This window comes from Lathamus discolor, chromosome 2 (assembly GCF_037157495.1).
Source record: "Lathamus discolor isolate bLatDis1 chromosome 2, bLatDis1.hap1, whole genome shotgun sequence".
NCBI lineage: Eukaryota > Metazoa > Chordata > Aves > Psittaciformes > Psittacidae > Lathamus > Lathamus discolor.
In genome coordinates this window covers 3,382,104-3,406,373 of record NC_088885.1, presented here as the reverse complement: position 1 = coordinate 3,406,373, position 24,270 = coordinate 3,382,104, and the positions used below count along the sequence as shown (strand labels likewise).

The 24,270-nt window shown below is 43.4% G+C and overlaps 2 protein-coding genes across 6 annotated transcripts in view; both read right to left on the bottom strand.

Annotated features, from left to right (window-relative positions):
• Positions 1 to 6,159: 6,159 nt before the first annotated feature.
• EIF1B (eukaryotic translation initiation factor 1B) lies at positions 6,160 to 15,386 on the bottom strand. Its single transcript, XM_065665486.1, has 4 exons — positions 15,028 to 15,386; positions 12,991 to 13,154; positions 12,193 to 12,294; positions 6,160 to 11,627 (listed from the first exon to the last, which is right to left on the bottom strand). Exons 1-4 carry the CDS (start codon positions 15,056 to 15,058, stop codon positions 11,583 to 11,585), a joined length of 342 nt encoding a protein of 113 aa, XP_065521558.1. The 5' UTR covers positions 15,059 to 15,386; the 3' UTR covers positions 6,160 to 11,582.
• Positions 15,387 to 20,246: 4,860 nt separating this feature from the next.
• ATP2C1 (ATPase secretory pathway Ca2+ transporting 1) overlaps positions 20,247 to 24,270 on the bottom strand; it is a 65,550-nt gene continuing 61,526 nt past the window's right edge. For all 5 annotated transcript variants that reach the window (XM_065665480.1, XM_065665484.1, XM_065665481.1 and 2 more), the window contains 4 exons: positions 23,511 to 23,658; positions 22,802 to 22,897; positions 21,884 to 22,025; positions 20,247 to 21,044 (listed from right to left, as the gene is read on the bottom strand). In XM_065665480.1, coding sequence (XP_065521552.1) covers positions 20,908 to 21,044; positions 21,884 to 22,025; positions 22,802 to 22,897; positions 23,511 to 23,658 — 523 coding nt within the window. In that variant the 3' untranslated portion in view covers positions 20,247 to 20,907. The remainder of the gene's footprint in view (positions 21,045 to 21,883; positions 22,026 to 22,801; positions 22,898 to 23,510; positions 23,659 to 24,270) is intronic.

Here is a 24,270-nt window from a genome sequence, read left to right as displayed (position 1 = left end):
ATTGTGACTAGCGGGTTTATCCTCGGTAAAAACAACTTAGTTTTATTTCAGTGTCACCAGACCATGAGCAGATTTTCCTCTGTCTCAAAATCACAGCTGGAGTTTCCTGGCATTTTCCATAAACCACCTTTTTTCCTTCTGAGGTAGCACTCAGCCAGACTCTTCCTCGCACATACATGGGGAACAGCTAAATCTAAAGCTTTCAGTTCATGTGTTTTCTTGTATGAAATCAGAAAACCCCTTTAGGCTACACCTGAGCCTAAAGCAAGAGTAGCCTCAACAGCGGGTCACTGTGGAGCACTTGGGTACATTTCCCTGCCTGAGCCAGCCTGCCATGCCTACACAGGGAGGTACACGCACTGGACTGCCCAGGATCTTGTAAGACCATCTGACTCTTAGATCGTTATTAAACGTGACATACTTCAAATAATGTATGTGAAGGTTAAACCCTACTACAAAGCCACTCACCTGAAATTACTCTGAAGACTGCCCTGAATGCAGCCAGGATCAGCGTCTGAGCTCCTGATGTGAGCCCGGTGCCAGTTTTCTGCTGTTGGTTGCTTCCCAGAACCAAGGGTCCACGGCATTGCAGCATGCATCAGGCCAGAAGTGCCACATCTGAGAGTGCCATTACTCAGAGTGACCTGAACCACCGTATGAGCTCATCAGCCCCTAAAGGAAGAGCCGATGAGACATCTCAACCAGAAGAGTAAGTCCCCTTTCCTCAGAGCTAACACTTCCATCCACAGTGAAACCTTCCACAGTTAACCCAAATGGAATTAATATACTCACATACAGCAGGAAAACAAACCACAAAATCATTCAGTACCTTCTTGTGCTGCAGGAAATGCTGTTGATTTATTCGAATGATTCCCTATGGGGTATCAAGAAGTCCCTCCACATGTGAGTTGGGGTAGTGAGGCTGCAGTTTGGATTAGAGCTTGTTCTGCAATAGAGCTGCGTGGATGGCAGCAGGGAGGCTGCCAGACCTAAGCTATTTATGCCTGCTGGCTATGGGATGAGATCTTACCAGCGGTGAGATCAGGGCCTTCAGCAGGAAGGAGCCTTTCCAGCTGTAGGGTAGGAAGTTATTCTCATGGGGTGTACTCTTGGGCCTATGGGGGCTGAACCAGCCAAGTTTCTGGCAGATGGTGGAGAAAGGCCAGTTTGTTTTCTTCCATCACTGAGCCTGGTATACTAGCATAAAATCATAGACTCATAGAATGGTTTGGATTGGAAAGGACCTTAAAACTCACCCAGTTCCAACCCCTGCTCCTTCAGAGCAGCTCGCTCCAAGCCCCTGTGTCCAACCTGGCCTTGAGCACTGCCAGGGATGGGGCAGCCACAGCTTCTCTGGGCACCCTGTGCCAGCGCCTCAGCACCCTCACAGGGAAGAGCTTCTGCCTTAGATCTAACCTGAACTTGCCCTGTTTCAGTTTGAACCCATCACCCCTTGTCCTGTCACTATGGTCCCTGATGAAGAGTCCCTCTCCAGCATCCTTGCAGCCCCCTTCAGACACTGGAAGAATCTGAAATTCCAAAGTGGAGGGGCCAGCACCCCTGTTCTGACCCAAAAGACAGACATACATTATTTTAGGAAAACAGGTTTTAAATTACCAATACATTTCTCTGGAGCTGTATCTTGGCACAACATGGCGTTGACTGCAACTACATGCCCATGAACTAGGATCTCACTTGATGCAAGTCATCTACCCATTGGATATAACCAGCCCCAGAGCTTCAGGAACGTTGATCTCATGGGCAACGTGTACTTTTTAATTGGACAATCTCATAAATCATTTTACTGCAGCTGATGCTTCACTTTTGGGGAGAAAGAAAAAAAAAAAAGGAAGGTTTTACAAAGCTCCCTTTATTCACCTGAATCCCACTAAGTCAAGAGAAAAACCGCTGCTGACTCACAACAGCATTTGAATCAAGTGCTGAATTAGAAATTACACTTTGTACAGTTTTAGCTCAGTGAAGAACTAGCTTCCTAAAAGATCATGTGGTGACACCTTTTATCCTTTCTTAGCAAAAGTCCTAGGAGCACTCTCCAACACTGATGCACCAAATCAGAGAATTTTCCTCTTCTGTAACAGCTGTAATAAAAGCCAGCCATAGTTTTGGGCCCATAGATGTTAAAAACTGGTTTCAGCCTCCTTTCATGAACAAAATACCCACTGAAATCCGAAGTGTTGTGCCTGTTTGAGGAACCCATCTCTAATTCATCTTGGCTGTTTCCAACTCTTACAGCTTTGGGAGAGGAACAGGCTCCCTGGGCATTGTCTATACTCAGATCCACTCAGATCCACTTATGGGCCCAGCCCAAGGAGAGTACCATTATTTGTCCAAACTGCTGATCCCTAAAGGTGCCTCCTCTGACTTATGCAGTGGTTTTGGATGGGCTGTTTCAACCCTACCTCTTCTCTGTAGGCAGCTGCATCGGGTGCGCAGCAAATCCCGCTGCCTCCATGCTAAGTGCGCTGAGCTCCTCTCCTCCACCTTGCTCCAGCAGACCCAACACCATCCTTTCTCTGAGCCTGCAGAGAGCTACGTGGACAGAAAGTGATTCCTTAACCCCAAAAGCAACCCATTTCCTGCTGGTTCCCCTCCCAGAACCGGCTTGCTCTCAGAGGAGGGGCAGCATGAGCTGGTGGGAACTGCAGAGAGGCACAAAGGCAGGGCTGCCTCCTCCTGTGGCACCTTGCCATGAGCTGACTTCCACCCATTATGAAGTCCTAGCTGTCCTCTCTTGCCTCTCTCAGCAGATTTCTTTCTTCTCTCTGAAGTGGGGCACCAGGACTCTGCCTCACACCTCTGGCACAAGGCTCTGCAGTAAGCACGCACTGAGGTACCAGACCTTGGTGATGCGCAGCCGCAGCAGGGAAGGGGTACATCCAGGCACAGATTCCAGGTCCATTCCCTTTTAGACAGAGGAAATAGGGGGGACAGTTTCATACGGGTTATGCCTGCAATTACACGGGAATTTTACCGAATGTTCCTCGCTGCATTCCCCTATCAAAGCTTTAGTCTTTTCCTGGCTTCAGCGCCACTGCTTCCAGCATGTGCTGCCTTCTAGTGACATCTAGGGACAGAGGCTGGAAATAGCAGTTTAAAACGTAATTAAAATTGATAAAACTGGTTTGTTTGACGAGATCAATTATTTGATTTGGGGAAGAAAAGTGCAGGTGTCCCCTATCCCCCCTAGAAACATAAAATTCTTACATCAGAATTTGTATTTTTAACCATCTTTTGTTGCCATCTCCCAATAACCGCTTGTAACACTTCAACGGCACAATGCACACAAACCGTAAGTAAGCCAGTGGCTGAAGGAACGACTGGAACCAAGATCAGGGGAAAAGCACCCTGCCTGTTCTGCAGGATGGATACATCATGCTCCCCAAGGCTCACTCCTCAGCTCACGTGCATTAGCTTTCATTTCACAAAGCAGCAACAGAGACATGCCATTGACTGCCACAGCATCTCACTCTGGTACGAAGGATGCAAGGAAGGTGAAGATGCTGCACTACTGAAAGCAAAGCACATGAAAACGGAAAAAGGACAGAAACACTTTGAGGTCTAAAGAGCAAGCAAGTTGCTTTGTGTAGCTGGATCTACTATTTACTCATTGCTACTACTACTAATTTACTCATGAAATTTATATGTCAGTCCTCTGGTCATGAATCAGCCTCCATGCCTGGTGTTCCACCTGCACAGGACAATGACACAGGCCCTGACCTGGAGATCTTACCTGCCAGGGAAGACACAGCTGATGGATGGAGGCCATAGAGCAGAGGGAACAGAGGTTCGACCTCAACTGCTTTGTAGCCTGGCTTGATGCCAGACGAATCTGCAGTGTTGAACAGCTCATTCCTGTAGGGACAAGGCAGAAGCAGCAGCAACTCTTCCCACTGTGCCTTCACTTCTTTACCGGAGAGGCAGGCAGGCCTCCTCCATAGCAGGACACCAAGCAGGAGGAGATGGAAAACACACTATGTGCCTGTGTAACACATCCCGTCAAAGATGCAGAAACATATGGGCTAGCTCTTTTAAAACAGACTGGTGTCACTGCATAGCCTACATCTGCTCTGGATCTCCCCCTCTACATTTAGACTTCTTCATTCTTCACAACCCACAAGAACAAAAGAACCCTGTGCTAATTCATGCCTGGACCTTTGCAGAACCCCTAAAAATACATCTTTCTGAAGGCAGGAGGAAACATGGAACATATTCTCAGAAGGAAACATTAACTACTTACACACGCACTAAGGGCTTGTATGCCCAAACCCAAAATATTTAAATCAGCTGTCACAGGAAAACAGTGCAGAGTACACTGAGCAAATGGAGCGAAGAACACAGCCTAGAGACAAACACTGCCAAGTAACACATTTCCCATCTCCACCTACTTTGTGGAGCAGCCTGTGGAGCCTCAGGACAGCCACACACAGGGCATTACCATTTTAAGCAGATTTCGTTTGCGTTCCTCCTGCCTGTAGCCTCATCCTGCAATAGACAGCTGCTAGCAACTGGGTGCTCTTGCTTTCGTCTATAAACTGTGTTCTCAGATGGTCACGTGTCAGCATGAATGCTGACATTGATGATTTCTTCTTGACATTTGTTTCGTTCCTCTCCCTGTGCATCTCGAAAGAGGACAACAGCCCATTTTCCCCGTTCAGAAGGTACTGCCCTGCAGTTGTTAGGGCGCTACTTTTATCACACAGACAAAAAGTCATTAACAGAGTGTAGGAACAGCTCCACAATAAATGTCCGGTTCTGCGTGGTCAGATCCCATCGCTTGACCTGCAGTGTGCTCCAGTACTTTGAACTTTACTGCTGGAGACCCAGCTGAGCGTCAGTCCAAGCTGCTATGAGAAGCAGCCGAGCTGCTGCTTCTATGCTATGCAAGCCACCAGCCGGTCAGACTGGCTACAGCTGGAGGCCACCTGAAGGGCCCTGCATCGCTCTATTTGGTAGGATGACGCAGACACTTCATCCCTTGGCAGAAACTCTTATCTTCCATAGCGCTACTGACAGATGATCTAGTTTCAGCATGACTGGAGCCAGTTCTGGAACTGGCTTTTACTACCAGGAGAAATGAAACAATGTGATGACCCCAGAGATGTCCCTCCCCTCAGTGCCCTTCAGAACCAGTTTGCCATGCAAGGCAGAAGCAGCAGCAATGGGTGAGGACTCCAGACCCAGCTACTTTCAAACACAGCACTGGTCAAAATATTTTTAATCACATAAAGCCACTACCTGACCATCAGAAAGTTCCCCATGCCACTTCAAAAGCCTGAAGGAAAGGTAGGTAAGGAAGGAAAATACTCTTCTTTCAATACTCCCCCTATAAGGACCTTTTCCGCACCAAATTCTCTCATATAAATTATCTTTAATAATACATATTATTTCTTACTAAAGGAACCTAGGCAGTGGTTTTGTTCTGTATCTTCAAGTCCTAATCCAGATCTGAGTTTTAACGTCAGGTTTGACTCAAGGGTACTGACAGTACTGGATACCGACAAGTACCAGTTTGCAGATTCTTCACCAAGTACAGATACCATTGATGCCAGTTTGCTCTGTTGAGGCATAGCTGGATCTCCCATTTACTGATTGCTACTCCTACTGATTTATTCATTACATTTATATGGCAGTCCTCTGGTCATAAATCCCTCACCAGGAGTCACCCCCACCACATGAGTATCTCACTTTCTCTGGAGAGTAGCTGAAGGCTGCTTCTTCTAGGACAGGGACTGCTGTTCAGCAGATTCTTCCAGCAGCAGTCCTGGGAATAGACCATTTTTAATCTGTCTTACCTCAGGAATATTCTTACTACCCATCAATGCATTTAGGACATTCGATGGGTCTACCCAAGAGAGAATCCTTCTGGTTCATCCATGGGACAGCTACTGCAACAGGTGCAGCACCACCTCCTCCATGGGGCTAGCTGTCCCCCTGTGATACCCAAGGCTTGCCTCTCTGTACCACAGGGACAGCACTGTTTGCCTGTCTATCTGTGCGAGGAGCCACAAACACAGCTGACAGTTACATCCTGTCGCTAAGGAGCACCGCTGTTCTACTTGCAATGTCTGCAGAATTCAGCTACTCATAACGTGAGTCTGGATCATGGGTTTTTTTCTGCATAATCACAGCAAAGATGGCTTAAAAAGGAAAACAGCATTTATTATACACACAAGGACTTTTAATCAGACCCCAAATTAATTTCAGAAGTGTGCTGTCACATTTCACAGATGCAAAATGTTCTAAAATAGCTGAGACCAAACTTCAGCATGTTATTAGCTCCATCCTAAACCACTGCATTTTGCTTACTCAAGAAACTGGATGATCCTCCTCTATGCAAAATGTTAGACGTAAATCATTCTGGTTTAGAGCTATGACATCCCAGTACAAGCCACAATCCTTAAGTTGGTTAGTACACACTGTGGTAGAAATTTAAAAGAGAAAATATAACATCAAAGCCAATTACAAGAGGATCACATACATCACTATTAAACCACACTACTTTATCTTCCACCAAAAAAATAACCCTCCTCAATAATAACATTAAATTTGTTTTAGAAAACCATACATAAAATAATACTGGTACATTTTATTTCCAAAGACTTTGTTGTCTCAGCTCTCTAACAATACTCCAATACAAGTTAAGACTTGTTCATCAACAGTTCAATCACGGACATGTACCAAACATTAAAAAGGCATGCCAAGTACAAATCCTCTTCTGAGGTTTTCTTCTTTTCAATGTAAACTGGAAACAATAGGCATGAAGCATCTGTACAGCAAATATCAAACAACTGTGTCATTTTTGCCTTATTCACCTCAAAAACTTAATCTGACAACTGGAGAATTAACCTTCATGTTGCTGTGCATGGACGTGTTCCTTACTAAACTGAGTATGGACGTATGGAGAGTCTTAGGAAGAAGGCAGGTTCTTAGTACTTAATACACCTGAAGCTCTAAGACCAATTCCACTTCCTTATTGGCAGTGGCAATACAGAACACCCCATGACAATAATCAACACTGCACACATCACAAGTGACACCAATCCCTACTGTGTCCCAAAATAAGCAATAAAAAGGCCCCATTCTATAACTAAATACTTATACATACTTTCACACAGTAAGAGGAACTACTGAACCTCTTTAAACGAGGCTGTAACACATGAATCCTGTACACTAGAGCCTTCCAGGAAGACGCAGAAAATAACAATTGCTGACTGAACTCAAAGTACCTCTGTCCTATACTGTAAAATTCGAGTAGTACATCCTGTAACAGTGCAGCACATTAGATAAGATCTCACAAGAACTAACAACAGGGTATCACACTACAGCAAGGATATCCACTTACAGGCAGGTCTGTAAATATGGGTGCATCTTCAGGGCAACCACGTCCCCATCATAAGAAGTACAGGGCAAAATGCAGAGCTCTGCTTAATTATTGCTTTGTTCAAATATTTAAAACTTACGCTTCAGCAATGCTTCACAATTTTTATAATGGCTTTAGATAGCTTTAGAACCACAAATGCCAAACTCTCAATGAAATTTATTTAGGATTTTTAAAGATACAGAAATAACAATGTTATGGAGGTCTTGCAGTTCAGAATCTAAGTTAATGAAAACAGAATTAAGACACAAACTAATTTCCTAAGCTGTTTTGTTTATGAGGTTCCCTCCTCCCTCCCCAAAGTTCTCCAGAATAAAACACTTTCCATTTAGGCTCTGCAACTGTTGTGCAGGAAGTAGGTTTAGCAAAGCCACTGAACCAATGAGTAGTACACACACACAATCCAGGCACTATTCTTTTCAGATTCTTTCACTCGAGAAAATTATTGCTCATCTGCCCACAGTTGCACTCTTCATGCTCATCTCAAACACAAGACCACATTTAGCAGACCACAGGTAGAGATCAAGGGCCTGATAATTCACACAAGAGGAAATAGGCAGCTCACAGATCCAAACTACTGAATCTTCTACAAACAAGGACTGTTACCACCATTTGAGAAGCAATGGTTTCGCTGTTCATAGCTGCATTTAGTAGATGTAGGCTCTGAACAGACAATTCCATGAATTTATGCAATCCCTTACTCAAAGCGTATCAGCTAGAAAAGGCAGCAACAACAGCCTAATATAGCTACACACAGCAAGGCTGTGAATTTAAAACAGCAGTTCCTACAGCCCACTGCAGCTTGTGGTTAAGTCTAGATATCACTGAGAAGGCAACCTTGATCTGGGGAGAACACAGACTTCACAATATTCCCACAAAAAGAAGCCACCATTCTTTGCAGTCTCAGCTTCCCCAGTCTTGAGTCCTTCTAGTGGGTTTAAAAACATTAAAAATGTTTTCCATTATTAGCTCCCTTTTACTGCCTCAACAATTACCATTTTTTAATCTATTTTTGAATAGATGGAAAGACTGAAACCTGCCTTCACTGTGAAAACAGGCTTTCGTGGAAGTAACAGAAGCATTTATTTCCCAATGCCTTCCACATTTTTCAGCTTTCTTGAAAAAGGGATATATATTCCAAACAGGCTGAGCTTTAACAAAGAAGTTTCAGCATAAAACATGGAATTGTTGAAGCCTTTCCCCTAGAACATGCAGAGAGGCTTGTGCTTATAACAAGGTGCCCTGGGTTCAGCAGTAGCAGTCATTTTTCTCCTTCTTCGTAGCTCGTGCAGTGCTGTGTTTTTGACTTTCGGCCTGGGAACAGTGCTGATAACACCGATGTTTCAGTTGCTGCTCAGTTATATTTAGTCTGACCAAGGACTTTGTGAGTCTCATCCTCTGCCAGAGAGGAGGGGAAGCCGGGAGGAAGGAGAGACAGGACACCTGACCCAAACTAGCCAAAGGGGTATTCCATACCAGAGCACGTCATGCCCAGTATAGAAACTGGGAGCAGTTACCTAGAAGTGTTAGATCACTGCTCGGGTCAGGCTGGGTATCGGCCAGCAGGTGGTAAGGTGCTGTATTCTCTTCCCTTGTCATTTCCATCATCATTATCATTATTGGTGGCAGCAGCAGTGGTTTGTGTTATACCTTAGTTACTGGACTGTTCTTTTCTCAACCCGTGGGGGTTACATTCTTTCCATTCTCCTCCCCATCCCTCTGGGAGCGGGGGGAGGAAGGGGAGGGAGTGTGAGCGAGCAGCTGCACGGTTCTGGGTTGCTGGCTGGGCTTAAGCCGCAACACAAGGCTAGTTACAATCTTATAGAGACACTGTTCTAGTTTAAAATACAACAAAGAATTCTGCTTTCCTTCTAAAAGATTGTTACAAATCTCGTCTATTTAAACTTCTAACATGTTACTTATTCCCTCTCCTTTTAATTTTGTCTCTTACAGGTCAAAACACTAGAACATAAAACTCAAGCCAGCTTTCAACTGCAAGGCTCCTCCTATCAGAAAGGACTTAAATGAGGAGGAAGAAAAAGGTTTTTCTAACTTATTCCAAGCAGAATGACTACGAAGAAGTGACTCAAGCTTAGGCAGCAAAAGTTAACGGAATGCCATCTGAAATGAAGACTGACTCAGTAACACATGACACTTGCTAATCACTCGTTAATTTCCAATTCAAAACCCACCAAAAGTACTAACATAATACCAGTGAAAACAGAAGATACTGCTTGGTTTTCCTCTTCAGCTTGAGGACAAGCTTTAAATGTCAGTTTTTCTGGCATCTGATAAAATGAAAATCACCAAGTACTATGTACCCCCAAATAATTAATTCCTTTAACATTTATGAACCAGGACTAGGCAAACTTGCAATGACTTTATTCTGCTAATGTGCAAGACTTGCATAACACTTATGCCTGGGTTTTTTGTTCTGTGTGTATTCCACGTTTTCCTGTAGGCATTCCCTCCTCCTCTTGGACACATTATACCTTAACAGTGTACCAACTTCTGAAACATCCTTTATCTGGAAGAGTTAAGATCTGTAACACCAGGCAGAATTTTTGTGGAGACTGAGACACTGGTTTCTTACAGGTGGAATTGTCTAGATCAGACAGAGAAAGAAATTGTCATATGAATGCTCTAGAATACTCCCCAAATTGTTTCTAGTGCCATAAAGGTTCATTTCTGAATTCAGAAATCTAACAACAGAAGCAAAAGGTTCGTATGAGTTAAAATTAAGCATTTCTATTTAAAAAGGCAATCATGAACAGGAAACTAAGTATAGGCACAGGTGATACTAAGTAACGTAGTTTAGCCTACTCTTGATGTTTACTTGGGTAGTCATCAATTCTTTTTTGCTAAATTATGAATTGGTCTTAGCAATGTCTCTTTCTTCCTTTCCAGAGAATCGATGATATTACAAGAAGGTTTTTTTTACATTTCCCACTACTGTTATGGTTTCCTAGTTCAGCGTGTTTTGAATCGTTTCAGAGAAAATTTCCAAGTATATCTGACAAGTAAGGTAAGATCTGCATGTTTCACCAAATGAAGGCATTTCATTCTGTAAAGAGACATGTCTCAAAAGCAGAATACCAAATGCTGACAGCTAACTGGAACTACATGAAAACTGTGGTGGAGCAAACCTGTTATAACTTTAGGTAACACTGAATGCATTGCCTGTGAGGAAAGTAAACTAACCCAGCCTTCTATAGTAACACCCAAACCCCATAACAAAATCCTCCACATTAACCATTAATCACAGCAAACTTGATACCAGGAATAACAAAGGTTATTGTGGAGCCCGTTACCTACCTTCCTTCCTTCTGCAGTTAATTAAAGCACTCTGCTTGCCAATACTAAATGCACAGTCATGGTAGAAGCCAGCTCAATGCCCTTCCTTCACTCAGTGACATAGGAGATAAAACATTTGAAAGAAGTACATGGGATTTTCTGGGAGTTCTATGTAAGACCTAAACCTTTAGCATGTTCCCAGTAATAGCAGCCTTAAGGAGTTCAGCTTATTTTAATCTTACTACACTTAACACTAATACATCATAGTCACTGCACTAAAATTTAGAGAAGATCCAGTTACTTAGCAAACAATTTATGTCATATCATGCTGCTAGTAAGATACACCTACAATAAAGACTTTAAAGATCTAGTCTTACAGCTACAGGGTAAGATCACATCAAACTAACCTACTGATTAATTAGCTAATACTTCATCAGGTAGATTTTCCCATTTATTCAATCAGCCCTGAGCTACACTTGCCACAAAACAGTTCAGCCATTCTTTAGTAAGGCTGCTGTGCTAGCTTAAAACTTAACCTAAAGCATTTCAGGTATCCCAGAAAATATATGAATAAACTTTTATTTTTAAGCATCAAGACACACTATTTTAATACAGCCCACACATTTTAAGTCAGGTGGAGAGTACTAAACTGAACAATCATCACTAAAACATTTCCATTGGAAATGTGTTAAAGTTCTCATGTGTCTTCATAACCACCTTACTGAAGTTTTCTTATGCGTTTCTAGTCTACACACCACACGTTTCACGCAGTCATGCAAATCTGAATCAAATTTTAAATGTCCAGGTAACAGGGAAGTCCATTCACTGCAAAGATTCATTTTCAGAGAAAAGCCAAATAAGCAGGGTTCTTCATGAGAGTACAGGTATTTTAGAAACCATGAACTTTCAGTTGTTCTTCCTTGACAATGCCAATCTAAAGGAGAAAAGCAACACATTTCAGTAAAGCTGATATGCTTGGGATATTACAGTGATATCAAGTTACCATAATCTTATACTTTGATTAAAAATACTGCAACACAGTATATAGTCAATAAAGCAGTTTCCTAGTTTCTAGAATGCTGCTGGGCCAAGCAGAAGAACTGACTACATAAAGAAGAAAATCTTATCAGGTATCTGACTTGTTCTGTAGTCCTAGCACTTCATCTTTGACAGTGTTAACACCTCTGCATCATGATTGCCATCAGTAAGCCTCTTTCCTCTACAGTGTTTGCAGTCTCAAAATTATGGTTTGCATCAAACACTAGATTTTACAACTGGAGACCTCAAGTTGCACTGCCAAAGAACAAGTAGCAACGTAAACACATTCTACAGTGCTTTGATTCTTACCACAGGTACTGTTCTGCAAGTGTCATTTTACTTTTTTTGGCTGAAAATACAAAGGAACTATAGTGACATCTTTAGCTGGTTAACTAACATCAGTGCCACCTGTCACTGTATTTCTTCCAGAGAAGTTTAGATATTTATCTGCAGTCCCTCACCTCCAAGAGGAATTGGCAAATGTTCTTCCTCTGGTCACCTTGAAGCTGGATAACTTCACCGTATTCAGGATGTTCAATCACAGTGCCATTACAAGCAAATTTCTAGAGAGAAACATTCACATTGTCAGACATCTGATGTCTATTACAATTTCGCTCAGCAAGTCTTTTCAGCAGAATTTTGTCACAGATGCTGCCTACTAAATTCTGATGCCAAGCAAGGCAAAGGCTAGATCTATTTTACGCTGGGGTTGGTATATCTGCTGATGCATTCAGAGATGAACTAAACTGCTGATGGTAAACTCAGGCAAAGACAGTATTAGCTACTGTGCAGAAGGAACTGGCCAATGCCCATCACAAGAAAAGAAAATAAAGTCGTAAGATACAGACTTTCAGCTCCACACCATTTTAAAATGAGTATTTTTATCCTGGAGAAGCTCAAAGTCTCCATTTTCAACAGCAACACAGCTTATGACAGAAGCAGGAATGCAAAAGCAGTCCTACTATAACCTGATCTTATTCTTTACATCAAAGCAGCCAGGTATCTGTGAATTTAATGAAACATTCAGAATGCATTTTATCTACTTCTTTATTGGAAAAAAAACACTAAGCTTTTTAGCAAAAAATCAGTGTCACTAGACACTGACAGGAGTTATGAAAAAGACAGGGAAAGGGGTCAATCTGAATATGAAAGTAATGTGCACTGGCAAGAATGAAATAAAACAAATATTCAGTTACTGTGTATTAAAAGCTATCATACTCCTTTATATATTTATTACCAAACCAAATCAGTAACTTTACCTTTTTGAAAGCTTTCACAAGTTTCTTCTTGTCATAATCATCTGCAATCCCCTGAACAGTTGTCAGTGTCTTTCTTCCGTTCCGTTGCTGGATCCTTATATGAATGTAATCCTCAGTCCCCGCCGGGAGTAAGTCGTCACCCTTTGTTGCATCAGCAAAGGGGTCTGCGGGAATTAAAACAACATAATGTTTAAATGTATGCTTAAAAATCAGAGCACTGCTTTCTCCAGCTGTATTAAGTCTCACTAGGCTACTGTCTCAACACAGCGCTCTCAACTGTCATGCATCCGGTGTCTTCAATGCCCTCCCAGACAGAAACCATTTTCAGCGACAGTTTCAGTTTACTTCACTATTCCTTGCAAGCTGCAAATCCTGAAGCTTCTAAAACAGAAAACATGGTTCCGAGAGAACACTGCATGCACCTTAAGTTTCAGATGGCCACATGCATTTTTAAGGGCAATCCTGTCTTTCATCAGATCAGCTGATAAGTAGACAATAAAAAAGCTCTTGTACACACTCTCTTTTACAGAGCAGAAGTCTTACACTGTGACAACCACACTACCAGCATTTTAAGGCATGGATGTAATTCTTGGCTACTAATATAAAAAACACACAGCCACAGCCACTCAGAAGTGTCAGAGGCTGTCTGTAACCCAGCACCCCTCTGCCAGTCAGTAATTTCAGGCAAGAACTGTAGCAAAATTAATTTAGATTGACTGAGTCAGTTGTCAGATTCTTCCAAGCTTACATTTATCTAGCAGAGGCGAAACAGGAAGGCATTTAGAAGGAGGCTTTCTGGGTTATGCTTCTTATTCTCCACAAAAACATATTTATATTTATTTATATAAAGAAATTTTATGGCCCAACAACTTTCCTAATCAGCACCTTCAAATAAACCTTGAAGTGTGAAGTGCTTTAAGTATTATTTCTTAAGATAAACCACAAGTAATTTTTTGATACTAATCAGAATCATATTGACAAGTCTAATCTTCAGGAAGCATAGGTTCAACAGCCACCTATGCTACAATGTCCCAAACTTCCATCCAAAGCTCAAACCTAAGCATACCAATACAGTTTTGCCACACACTCGAAGCAAACGCCCCAAAAGGGTAAGACTTCAGCAGAAACAGCAACTATACTTCAGCTGCAGACACACTGACCTATGTAGAAACAAGAATGACAAGAGCATTAAAGGCACTGAAAGCAGGATGAGGATGCAAGCACCACAAGGAAAGAAGTACAGCACTGGGAAGCTTGACTGGCTTAATTTCTATTACGGACAACACACACTGAATTTCACCGTGAATTTCATGGTTTGTGGGGCAAACACTAACAGCAAATTCCAGTGGGAAAAAAAATAAGAAGAAAACGAGGGGATTCAGGCATGAATATCACTTGCCAGAGTTTAGGATTCTAGGCTGGAGATGAGCCAGCACTGTAGGTGTTAACACTGAATCACTTCAAACAGATCCTACGGGCAGCACCTTCTTAAGCACAGGGTCAGCGCCTAAATCGTGATTAACATAACTTTCTCGTATGGGTTATATGTGCAGAAGTTCAGAAACAAAACTCGAGGCCAAAACCCTGACAACATTATCGTATGAAGTGTTAACCTGCTCGCTTCTGTCGCCCACAGATAAGAAGGAGAACCACGGCGCAGCGTGGTAAACTTCCCCGCTAATACAGCAGAAATGACCTACCTTCTCTATAGCTCAGCCTACAGACACACTATAGGCTTGGCACGGCATGGGTCAGGTTTTGGCGCATTGTTATGGATGAGGCAGCAAATCAACAAGCAATTGGAACTGAGGGAATTATTCCCCTCGCATATGAACCTCGGGCTCCCTCTGACCACAAAGATCACAGCTCCAGGGCTGCACCCGCTTCAGTGTCACCTCGGAGGCCGGGGCACTGACGCTCGAACCGCTCCGGGGCCCTCGGGAACGGGGCCGGGGGCCGAGGACGGGGTGAGCGGGGCCAGCCGAGGGGACGGCCGTGGGTGTCTCTACGGCACACGGGGGTGCCGGCGGCTCTTACCGAAGGATTGGAGGTTCTGGATAGATGACATGCGACTCTGCGGCGAGAGGCTGGAGCAGCGGGGAAAAGGCCGCGGCTGGGTGCTCACGGGTCACGTCTCCGGCTCCGCAGTGCCGGCGGGGCGGGGACCGGAGGGAGAGGAGGAGGAGGGGAGGGATAACAACAGCAGGAGGTTGGCAAGTCTGAGAGGGAAGGAAGGGGGAGGTGAAGGCGGATGAACGGCGTGGAAGGAGGAGAAAGAGCGAAGAGGAATGAAGAGCGGCCGGAGCCCACGCCCCGGCACCGGCCCCGCAGCGCCGTTAATGGGCAGCGGCCACCGGTTACCTTCACAAAATGGCGGCTCACCCCGCCCTGGTGAGGGGTCGCGGTACCCAGTGTGCACCGCGCGCAATGGCCGCCGCCTGAGGGGCTCAGTGGCGGCGGTGGGTAGCGGTCAGGGTCGGGTTGTGTGCCCGCACATCCCCGCCTTCTCCAGGTGGAGCACGGCTCCACGCAGGAGCCCATCGTTCCCTCCCCATGCTGCACGCCCGCAGGACGTGGCAGGCCCCCGCGAGTGACTGCGATGGGGGCTTCCCTTCGTGCTCCATTGGGTGGTGCTTGTTTTCTGGCCTCCCTCCATGTTTCCAAGCTGGCGTCAAGCTGATCTGAAATCGTGCTTCCCCCTTCCTCAGTCGCGCACGGCATTCTCCTGCAGAAACTGGCTGCGCATGGCCCTGTCCTTGGGGCAGAGCCCAACTGCACCGCAGCCAGTTGGGGACCAGTCACTAGTGGTGTCCCTCAGCGCTGCGTTGGGGCCAGCGCTGTCTGCTGTCTTCAGTGATTATCATGAGGGCCGGTTGCTCTGCTGGAGGCTCTGTAGAGGGGTCTGGACAGCCTGGATCCATGGGCCGTGCCAACGGGATGAGGTTCAACAAGGCAAAGCGCTGGGTCCTGCATTTGGGCCACAACAGCCCCATGCACCGCTCCAGGCTTGGGGCAGAGCGGCTGGAAACTGCTCATGGAAAAGGCCCTGGGGGTGCTGACTGATGGAGCTGAACACGAGCAGCTTGTGCCCAGGCAGCCAAGAAGCCCCCAGCATCCTGGCCTGGATCAGCACCAGTGCGGCAGCAGGGCCAGGGCAGGGATTGTGCCCCTGTGCTGGGCACAGCCTGGGTGCCACCATGGCTGCTCATGGACCGGCAGACAGTCGTGTGTGTGGGGAAGTGGTGCTGAGGCTGCGGTGGTAAAGGTTTGCCTTTAAAATGGTGTGCCCATGTTACAAAGCTTGCCAGTCCTCAGGAGGTGATTAATGACTTCGTAGGGGCACAGTAGCTTACTCGCACTGGCACGATCGCCAGAAGCTCTGTTTCTCCTTCTTTTTTCCTTTTTGTTTTTTGGCTTTTATACCAAGCTCCAATCCCCTTAAACCAAAGTGATATTTCTCTTCAATGACCCGCGCTGCGGTACTTTTATGCATGTCACTGTGCACTGGTCTAAGCAAGTTTGTGGTCCTGGCACTTTGCAGAGAAGCTTTAATTTTCAGGGAAAGCGAGGCCATTTGCCATCATACAAAACCCCCGCTCACCCTTTGCTGCCATTGCTGAAGCCTTTCTCTGCAGTACGGGCTGTAGAGAAGGGTTGTCCGACTCCTTCCCAAGCAAAGGCACCAATGGGACAGTAATGGGAGGATGAGGAGATGCTGATTACAGAGCTTGAGGTGCTTCAGTCACAGAGGGCATAGCATGGTTTGGACAACGTGGGTTCAGGATGCAGAGCCAAACACTGTGAAGCTCAGAACACCCATCCTCAGGGACACATCCTGGGATGTCTCCAACACCGCTCTCAGAGGCATTACAACTAATGGGGGGGAATTTTGACTCTGATGCATTTTTGCAAATTCTATATATTTGTGCAAAACTCTGTCGTCTTTTGCTCTCCTATTAAACTTTTCCCTTTTTTGCCCCAGCCACTGGTTTTTGTTACCTGTGTCTGTGGGACACTGTGATGAACCAGGCCAGCATTTGAGTTTAAAAATAAACCCAAAGGTTAAAACCTCACATCCACTCCAGTTGCACAATCCTGCTACGGTTGTGCTGGGGCAATCGAAGAGGACAAAGGCTGGGGCCAGGCCTAGCCATGGATGAGAGGGCAGTGGGTGTTGAGACACAAAACCCAAGTCTGAAGCCGCAGGTTTGGGTGAGCTCTGTGCTGACTGTGGCAGTTCTTGTGCTTCATTTGGATCTTCATGTATTTAAAATAGCATTTACTTCTCACTACAGGGTTTACCTGGGCCTATGGGAATTCATCCTACAGCTTACAGCAAAGGAGATTTGGGATGCTGGGAAACAGCAAAGCTCCTTTATAAACCAAGATGTGACTGTTGTCCTTAAACTGAAACTGTGATGAACAGTTCTTAAGTGCAAACCTTACAACTGCAGAGGGAATGGAAACAAACCCTAATTGCACAGCTTGGCATGCACCGGGCAGCAATTAAAAAGAAGGTGGTGGCCAACAAGCTTACCATTCCCTTGGCAGTGTGCCACAATGGCCATATGGGATCTCTGTGGGGCTGCATCAATGCAGCATCATCTGCTGCCCTCCTCAGGGGGAGCTTTGCACCAAACTTTGGCCACTGTGGGCAGAGACAGGTGCCATCCTGCCTGAGATGTGCTTCTGCTTTTGGTCCCTGGAAGCTGTCCTGAGGGCCTTTGTCCTGACTGAGTCCTGGCCACTGCTGCTGAGCAGCCACTCATGGCGACAGACCTATGAGAGCCCTGTTGTGAGAGCTTCCAGCCACACCAGAGTGCAAACGCAGGCCAAGCAGACATGGCACAACAGTAACCAAAAAAGGTAGCAGCAATTAAAATAGGGCTAAAACCTGAGTGGAAGCAAAAGGGGTTGTTGCTTAGGCTGTTACATTTCAGTTTATGGCTAATTGCCCTAGAGCTGAGGCTGGAGTTAATCTCATTTGCTATTAGACATCAGGGTTTAAGCAGTGGATTAGGAATGAGACTCTTGCCTTTCCATGACTAATGTATAACCTGGCAACTATTGTGCTGGAAAAGCAAAATATCATCTCTATCTTGATCATGGCTTCAAGCTATTTAAGTGTAACAGCTGCACAACCTGGTTATGAATTGCAATTAGAGATCCCTTCGCTTGCTTTTTAATGTATTTCAGTTCATCTGTCAGGCTGTACGTGACTCATTAAAGATTATTTACAACTGGGTAAGATGCAGGAATTAAAACCAGGAACTCACTGGCATGCAGATGAAAACTATGACATACTGAAGCCAAAAACTGTCACACCTTCACTGGGTACTTTCAGAAGTACCTTGGCTGCCCTTTAGGAGCAAGGAGTAACCCAGACTAGTGGGAGACACTTTGTTTTTCCAGAGAACTGCTGTATGGAAGTATGGGCTGGGAATGCCCTGTCTTGCATCAGGGAAACAGGTCAACTGCTCTTGGGAAGAGTGGCTGGAAAGTGACTGTCCCCCTGTACTCAGGCCTGGTGAAGCCACAGCTCAAATCCTGTGTTCAGCTCTGGGCCACTCACTACAAGAGACATTGAGGGGCTGGAGCAGGACCAGAGAGGGGCAACAGAGCTGGTGCAGGGCCTGGAGCACATGTGTGATGGGGAACGGCTGAGGGACCTGGGGGGTTCAGTCTGGAGAAGAGAAGGCTCAGGGGGACCTGATCGCTCCCTACAGCTGCCTGACAGGAGGTTGTAGTGAGGGGGGGTCGGTCTCTGCTCCCAAGGGACAAGGGATGGGACAAGAGGAAACAGCCTCAAGCTGCACCAGGGGAGGTTCAGAATACCAGCAGATGGCAGCTATGCTCAACATTACAGGAAGTTACTGGAACTTTGCATCCACTTTCTAAATGGGTTTGCATTTGCAGCAGTCTCCAAAGTCTCATTTCTATCAGATGAGTTATTTGAAGTTGCAAGGGGTTCAATTTGAAGTTCTTGATTTTAGTACTGAAATACCAAACAGCCTACAACACCAAACCACTACAGCCCCACCTGCCAAAGACAGTAACAGTTCAACAGGAGGAGCACTAACAAATCTGCTCCACTTCTGAAAGGCAGAACTGCTGGAAATAAACTTTTGCTTGAAGACAAGAGAGCATTTCTGTAAGAGGTCATCTTGTTCAAGCCCTACCAACTCAGTGGTTCACGTAACATCCCTGCAGGAAGAGACAAGGGCCATATGCTGCAGTCTTTGCCTCTACACAATTAGGTAGTATTTGCATATTGAACAGGCCCAGGGTGAGCCAGAGCAATGGGTGAATTGCATGTGTAAAGCAGACTCAGTGGTGCATTCATGTCCTCTCTGCAGCCCCACTTCCCAACTAAGTCTGAGAATCTCCAGAGGAAAAAAGAACAATTAAAATAACCTCGGAAGAGAGATTCATATAGCATTTTCTAATATGCCTTGTCTTCCATGAACTCCCCAGATTTTGAGCATGGCATGTGGGGCAAGCCACAAAAGCTAAGTACCAAAATATCCCAGTGCCTGTTTATGATGACAACTTACTAACCAACAGGATGCCCCTTGTGACAGCATGGCCCAGAGTCCATACCAATGCTACACTTTTGGACTACAGCATGGAAAGATGCGTACCCACAAGCTGTAAAGCAGAAGGGATAACATTAAGGCTCATAGCTCCCTGTAGAGATCTTGGACATCCTCTTTTCAAGATTCTTTAGGTGATTGTTCCTTGCATTTCCTCAAGGGATGCAATGTGTCTGATGAGACATTCGTGAAAACAGCTGCAAGTCTATTTTGATGAAGAACACAATTTCCAATTAGTGAATATTAAGAGTATTCAGACATCATATATTAAAAATACTTTATACGATATCAAGACACAAACGTATTATAATGGTCTTCTAGCCACAAAAAGTCATTCTGTAGGTTAAAATTTTTAGTTACGCTAACAGTAAAAACTATTTTTATGATCAGAGTGAAAGAAGGAAGAGAAAGGAAAACCAAGCTTCTTTTAAATACAGATAGGGGGGTTTGCCATTAGAGTGAGAATTAGTGCATTCATTTTCTAATTTAATACATTACAAATCATTTCAGTAACAGTAGTGTCTTACAATCACTCATGAGCAGTCATAACCTAAAGTAAATATGGAACAAGACATGAAACGAAGCTTGTATCTAAAAGAGTATCAAGCCAGCATGCTCATCTGGTGTAAATGCCAGTTGCTTTCGAAAAGAGAGACGTCACACTTTTAAGAAAAGCAAACATTTACTTCAAATTGCAGTATAGGCTTTTCAATCACAGAAAAAGAAAAGAAAAACAGTGATCTGACAGCGGTCACATCCTGTGCAACAAAACCCGGTAGCACAAGGTACTTGGAGCCGCTTACACATTGCAGGATAAAGTAAATAAATACAGTAGCTAGAATATGGCACTCTTGTGACAGACTCTAAACCCCGTGGAATGCCTCTGAAATATCGTTTTATCCTTGTATTAGTAGCAAAGTCCCACCACCGCAAAATAGGACAATGTTTTAAATAAACCAAACTAAAATATTTATATCTAAGAGAAGGATTTACACAGTTATAACTTTTAAGTGCAGAGAATGGGACTTGGGCTTAGATCTTTCTTTAAATTAACCCCCCAACACATATAATCCCGTCTGATCTCAAAAGTAAGTTTATGTTTGAGGAAAAATGTTACCAAAGTTGCATAATTTCATTTGTTACTCCCACAGCTGGAAGTTAAATTCTAAACAGTCTTGAAACACGAACGTTCAGCATTAGCCAGTGAAACAAAGGACTTGTCAAAAGCCCTCAGGATTTCTTTATCCTCCAAATATTGATTTGCTTTCTCCTACATCTTTCGACAGCAATCGCTAAGTTTGCAAACAGAAGAATGCAATATGCATCATACATCAAGAAAAGACGAAGTTGACGAAGAAGAACTTCCACGTTTCTGAATCTTTTCCTTGCTTCTTTCAAACTTCTTTATGATCTCGGTCACTATGCAGACAGAGGAAGTGAGTCCCACAAGAAACAGTAAATCTGTCAAAAAGATACATAACCAGCCTTTTAAAAATTTGCTATTTAAGGCTTAGGGAAGACTTACAAATGAACAAGACTCACAAGACTTTCAAATTGTCTCCCAGTCACTGGGTAAGTTCAAGAGAAATGAAAGAATCAATTTTTGCGAGACCAGGAGATTAACATGCATAGTTTGTGCACAAACCATAAGTACAGGCATGATATTTCAAACTCTTAAAAGTATTTCATAACCTCGCTTTTATTAACACCTATAAAAACAAAGAACACTAAGCAATACAGTTAACTTCATATATGGGGAAAAAAAAAAATCACTATCATCAGAAATGACTCTACAATAAAGATTACGTTAAAACACGTATTTCATGACAACCATTTAACTCCAGAAAACTGCAGAAGTAATAAATGTAAGCCTTAGTAAGGCCAGCAGCATTATGTATCTATAGCCTCTTAAAATTCTCATGTCTATTCATCCTAAGACAGTGCAGCTGATTATTAAATAAAGGATCAATGTGTCTAAATAAGGTATTCACATTTAGAGGGAAAAAAACGCCAACTTGCTAAACAGCAACATTAATATTGCTTAAAAAACTTCATTGAACTCTGTGCTTCATTTTTGGGTGGATAAAAATTTATATGAAAAACCTCCAATATACATGAGCACATAAGAAATTTAACACACTGATCAGTTATGTACCATTATGCATTTAAATCATGGTTCCCAAAGGCTTTGGTATTCCTTTTGTATGCAAACAGCCAGAAAGTGCTCTCCTGGAACCATCAGCTGGTGTACTCACAAATGAATCCTTAATGCACAGTTTTGAAAAGGGAACTGTTCTTACCCAAGACACTCAGGCTCTCCGTTTGGAAAACCTTCTGAAGAGGAGGAAAGTAAATGACCAATAACTGCCCCATTATAGATCCAAGAACGGCATAGCAGAACATTTTGTTACTGCAAAGTCCAATCTCAAACACAGATTTTGCCTGTAAAACAACACATTACACTGTACATGGAGTCTTAATTATCTAGACAAGAAAGTAAATTGTAACTACAACTGCTTTTCATCCAGACTTTTAGAAAAATATAAGAAGTTACTGTTGACGTTTTAGATAATCCAGAACAAAGTTACTGAACAGGCTAATTACATTTTCTCTCTGATAAACAGAGTACAAATCTTGTCTTCATAGTCACTGACTTGTATTCTGAGCTCACTTTTCTGTAAGTACAGTGCATTAGAAAGTACTCTCCACACTGGAAGTGCTTCTGTTGACCCTGACAGTCCACATCAGAAAACAGACTGCAAATTAAAGGTAGTAATGTGTACCAGCAATGTCCTTTTCTCCAACTAGCACAGAAATTCAGACTTGCTTTCTTAGACCCAAAATATAGACAGAATGAACAGTTCAGACCTTTTTTTCCCTGGATTGTGGGTGTAGGGTTACAAGAATTAAGGCTTTTCTGCCAAGGATGCTGAGCTGACAGAATTTAGCAATACAAAGGATGATCACACTTCAGCTTTTAATAAAAACTTCCTTGCTTCTGTCGGGACAGAACCGTTACTGCCAGCTCTGCATCACGTACACAAATTAAGGACAGTAATACTTATGATCTAATGTAAGAAATCCTACCTAGTAAATATGTGAAACTCAATAGCAGATGTGCAGGCAAACATTGGAAACAAACACAGCAAGATCCTCCCTTAAAGAAAATTCTGCTTATTGTGTAAATACTGTGTAAATGGACAATAGGAATCACCTACCTGAGATCTAGAACTCAAAGCATTGAACATATCAAAAAATACAAAACAGGTGAAAGTCATGGTTGTATCTCGAGGTGTTATTACATTGTCTCTTAACTGCCAACAAAAGAAAATGAAATGGCTTTAGCACGCTTTAAACCCTCTGCAACTAAGCAAAGTTATTACAATAATTCAAGTTCTACGAGCTAGTAAATGAAAGCAAAAGCAACTTGATTGCTCCAACCTGATTTAATAAATTATACAGCAAGAATTACACACCTGTGACCTAACAACTGTTTGTAATTACAAGCTGTGATTAAATGAAGCCTCCTGACAAACCTTTATGCAAGCACATGGGATACCAAGAACTCTATGATGTACTACCAAAAGTTCAAGCAGCGGTTTTCTCTATTGGGAAAATAAAATCAAATGGCTGTTTCACAATAGCCTGGCTAGAAAATTTGTACAATTACTTTCTATGGGCTAAGGTTTCCCAAGGAGATTTGGGACTTGGAAAAGAGTGTTAAAATAAAGAATGGGGAATGAAACTGTACTCCCGATTTCAGCAACTACTTTGAAAAATCTTCCTCTGCAATCTCCTAGCTGAACAGATCATTAAATAAGCACAGGCAAAACTTGCAATTAAGTTCATAAAAACAATGAATTCCAGCTGGTGGTATGAAAAGGACTTCTTTCAAATCGGTTTGTTACTGCTTTAAACTTATCATACCTCTCTCCAGAAGACGAACAGTGTTCCACACACGATAATTATTGATGAAACCAGTATTTTTACAATCAGACTTTTGGTCAGAATGCTGTCCTTCAGATTTCTTGGAGGCTTCCGAATTACGTCTTTATCCACAGGCTCCACCCCAAGACTTGAAATTAAATGAATGTCTTAAGAGTTTTATCATCATAAAAATAATTCACTGCTTCCAACTTAAGAATTAGATTTTCCGAGTTGAAAGATTTTAATCTTCTCTCTACAGCTTAAGAATGATCTCACTCAAATAAGCACATAATATTTTTACTTTCAGAAAACTGAGCTGTATGTATTAGTAAATAAGTATTAGCAATATTCTAACAGTGTAGTTTTAGAGTCCATACATGCATGATCTCAGACAGTATTCAAAGTTGTGTATGTTACTTTTAAAGGAATTTGTAATATTAGTTATGTTCCCCATTATTATTACTGTGATCAACCCAGCTAAGGAATTTACCATTAATTCCTTTCCACCACTCCCTCCACTATCTGTCTGCAATGAAGAGGGTGGTCAGAGAAAGAACCCAGAGAGAAGCCAGAATCCTGCATGGAAGTTTCATGGGCATACCTGTGGATCTTTAGGTATCCATGCTGCCCCCATACTTATCGCCAGATACTAAAGCAAATCAAAAGGAATGAACATACAACTATTCTGCAAACATAATAACTTAAGGTTTGCTGGTTTGGAAGCATTTCAGAAAGTTTCCTGAATAAGCAGAATTTCCCT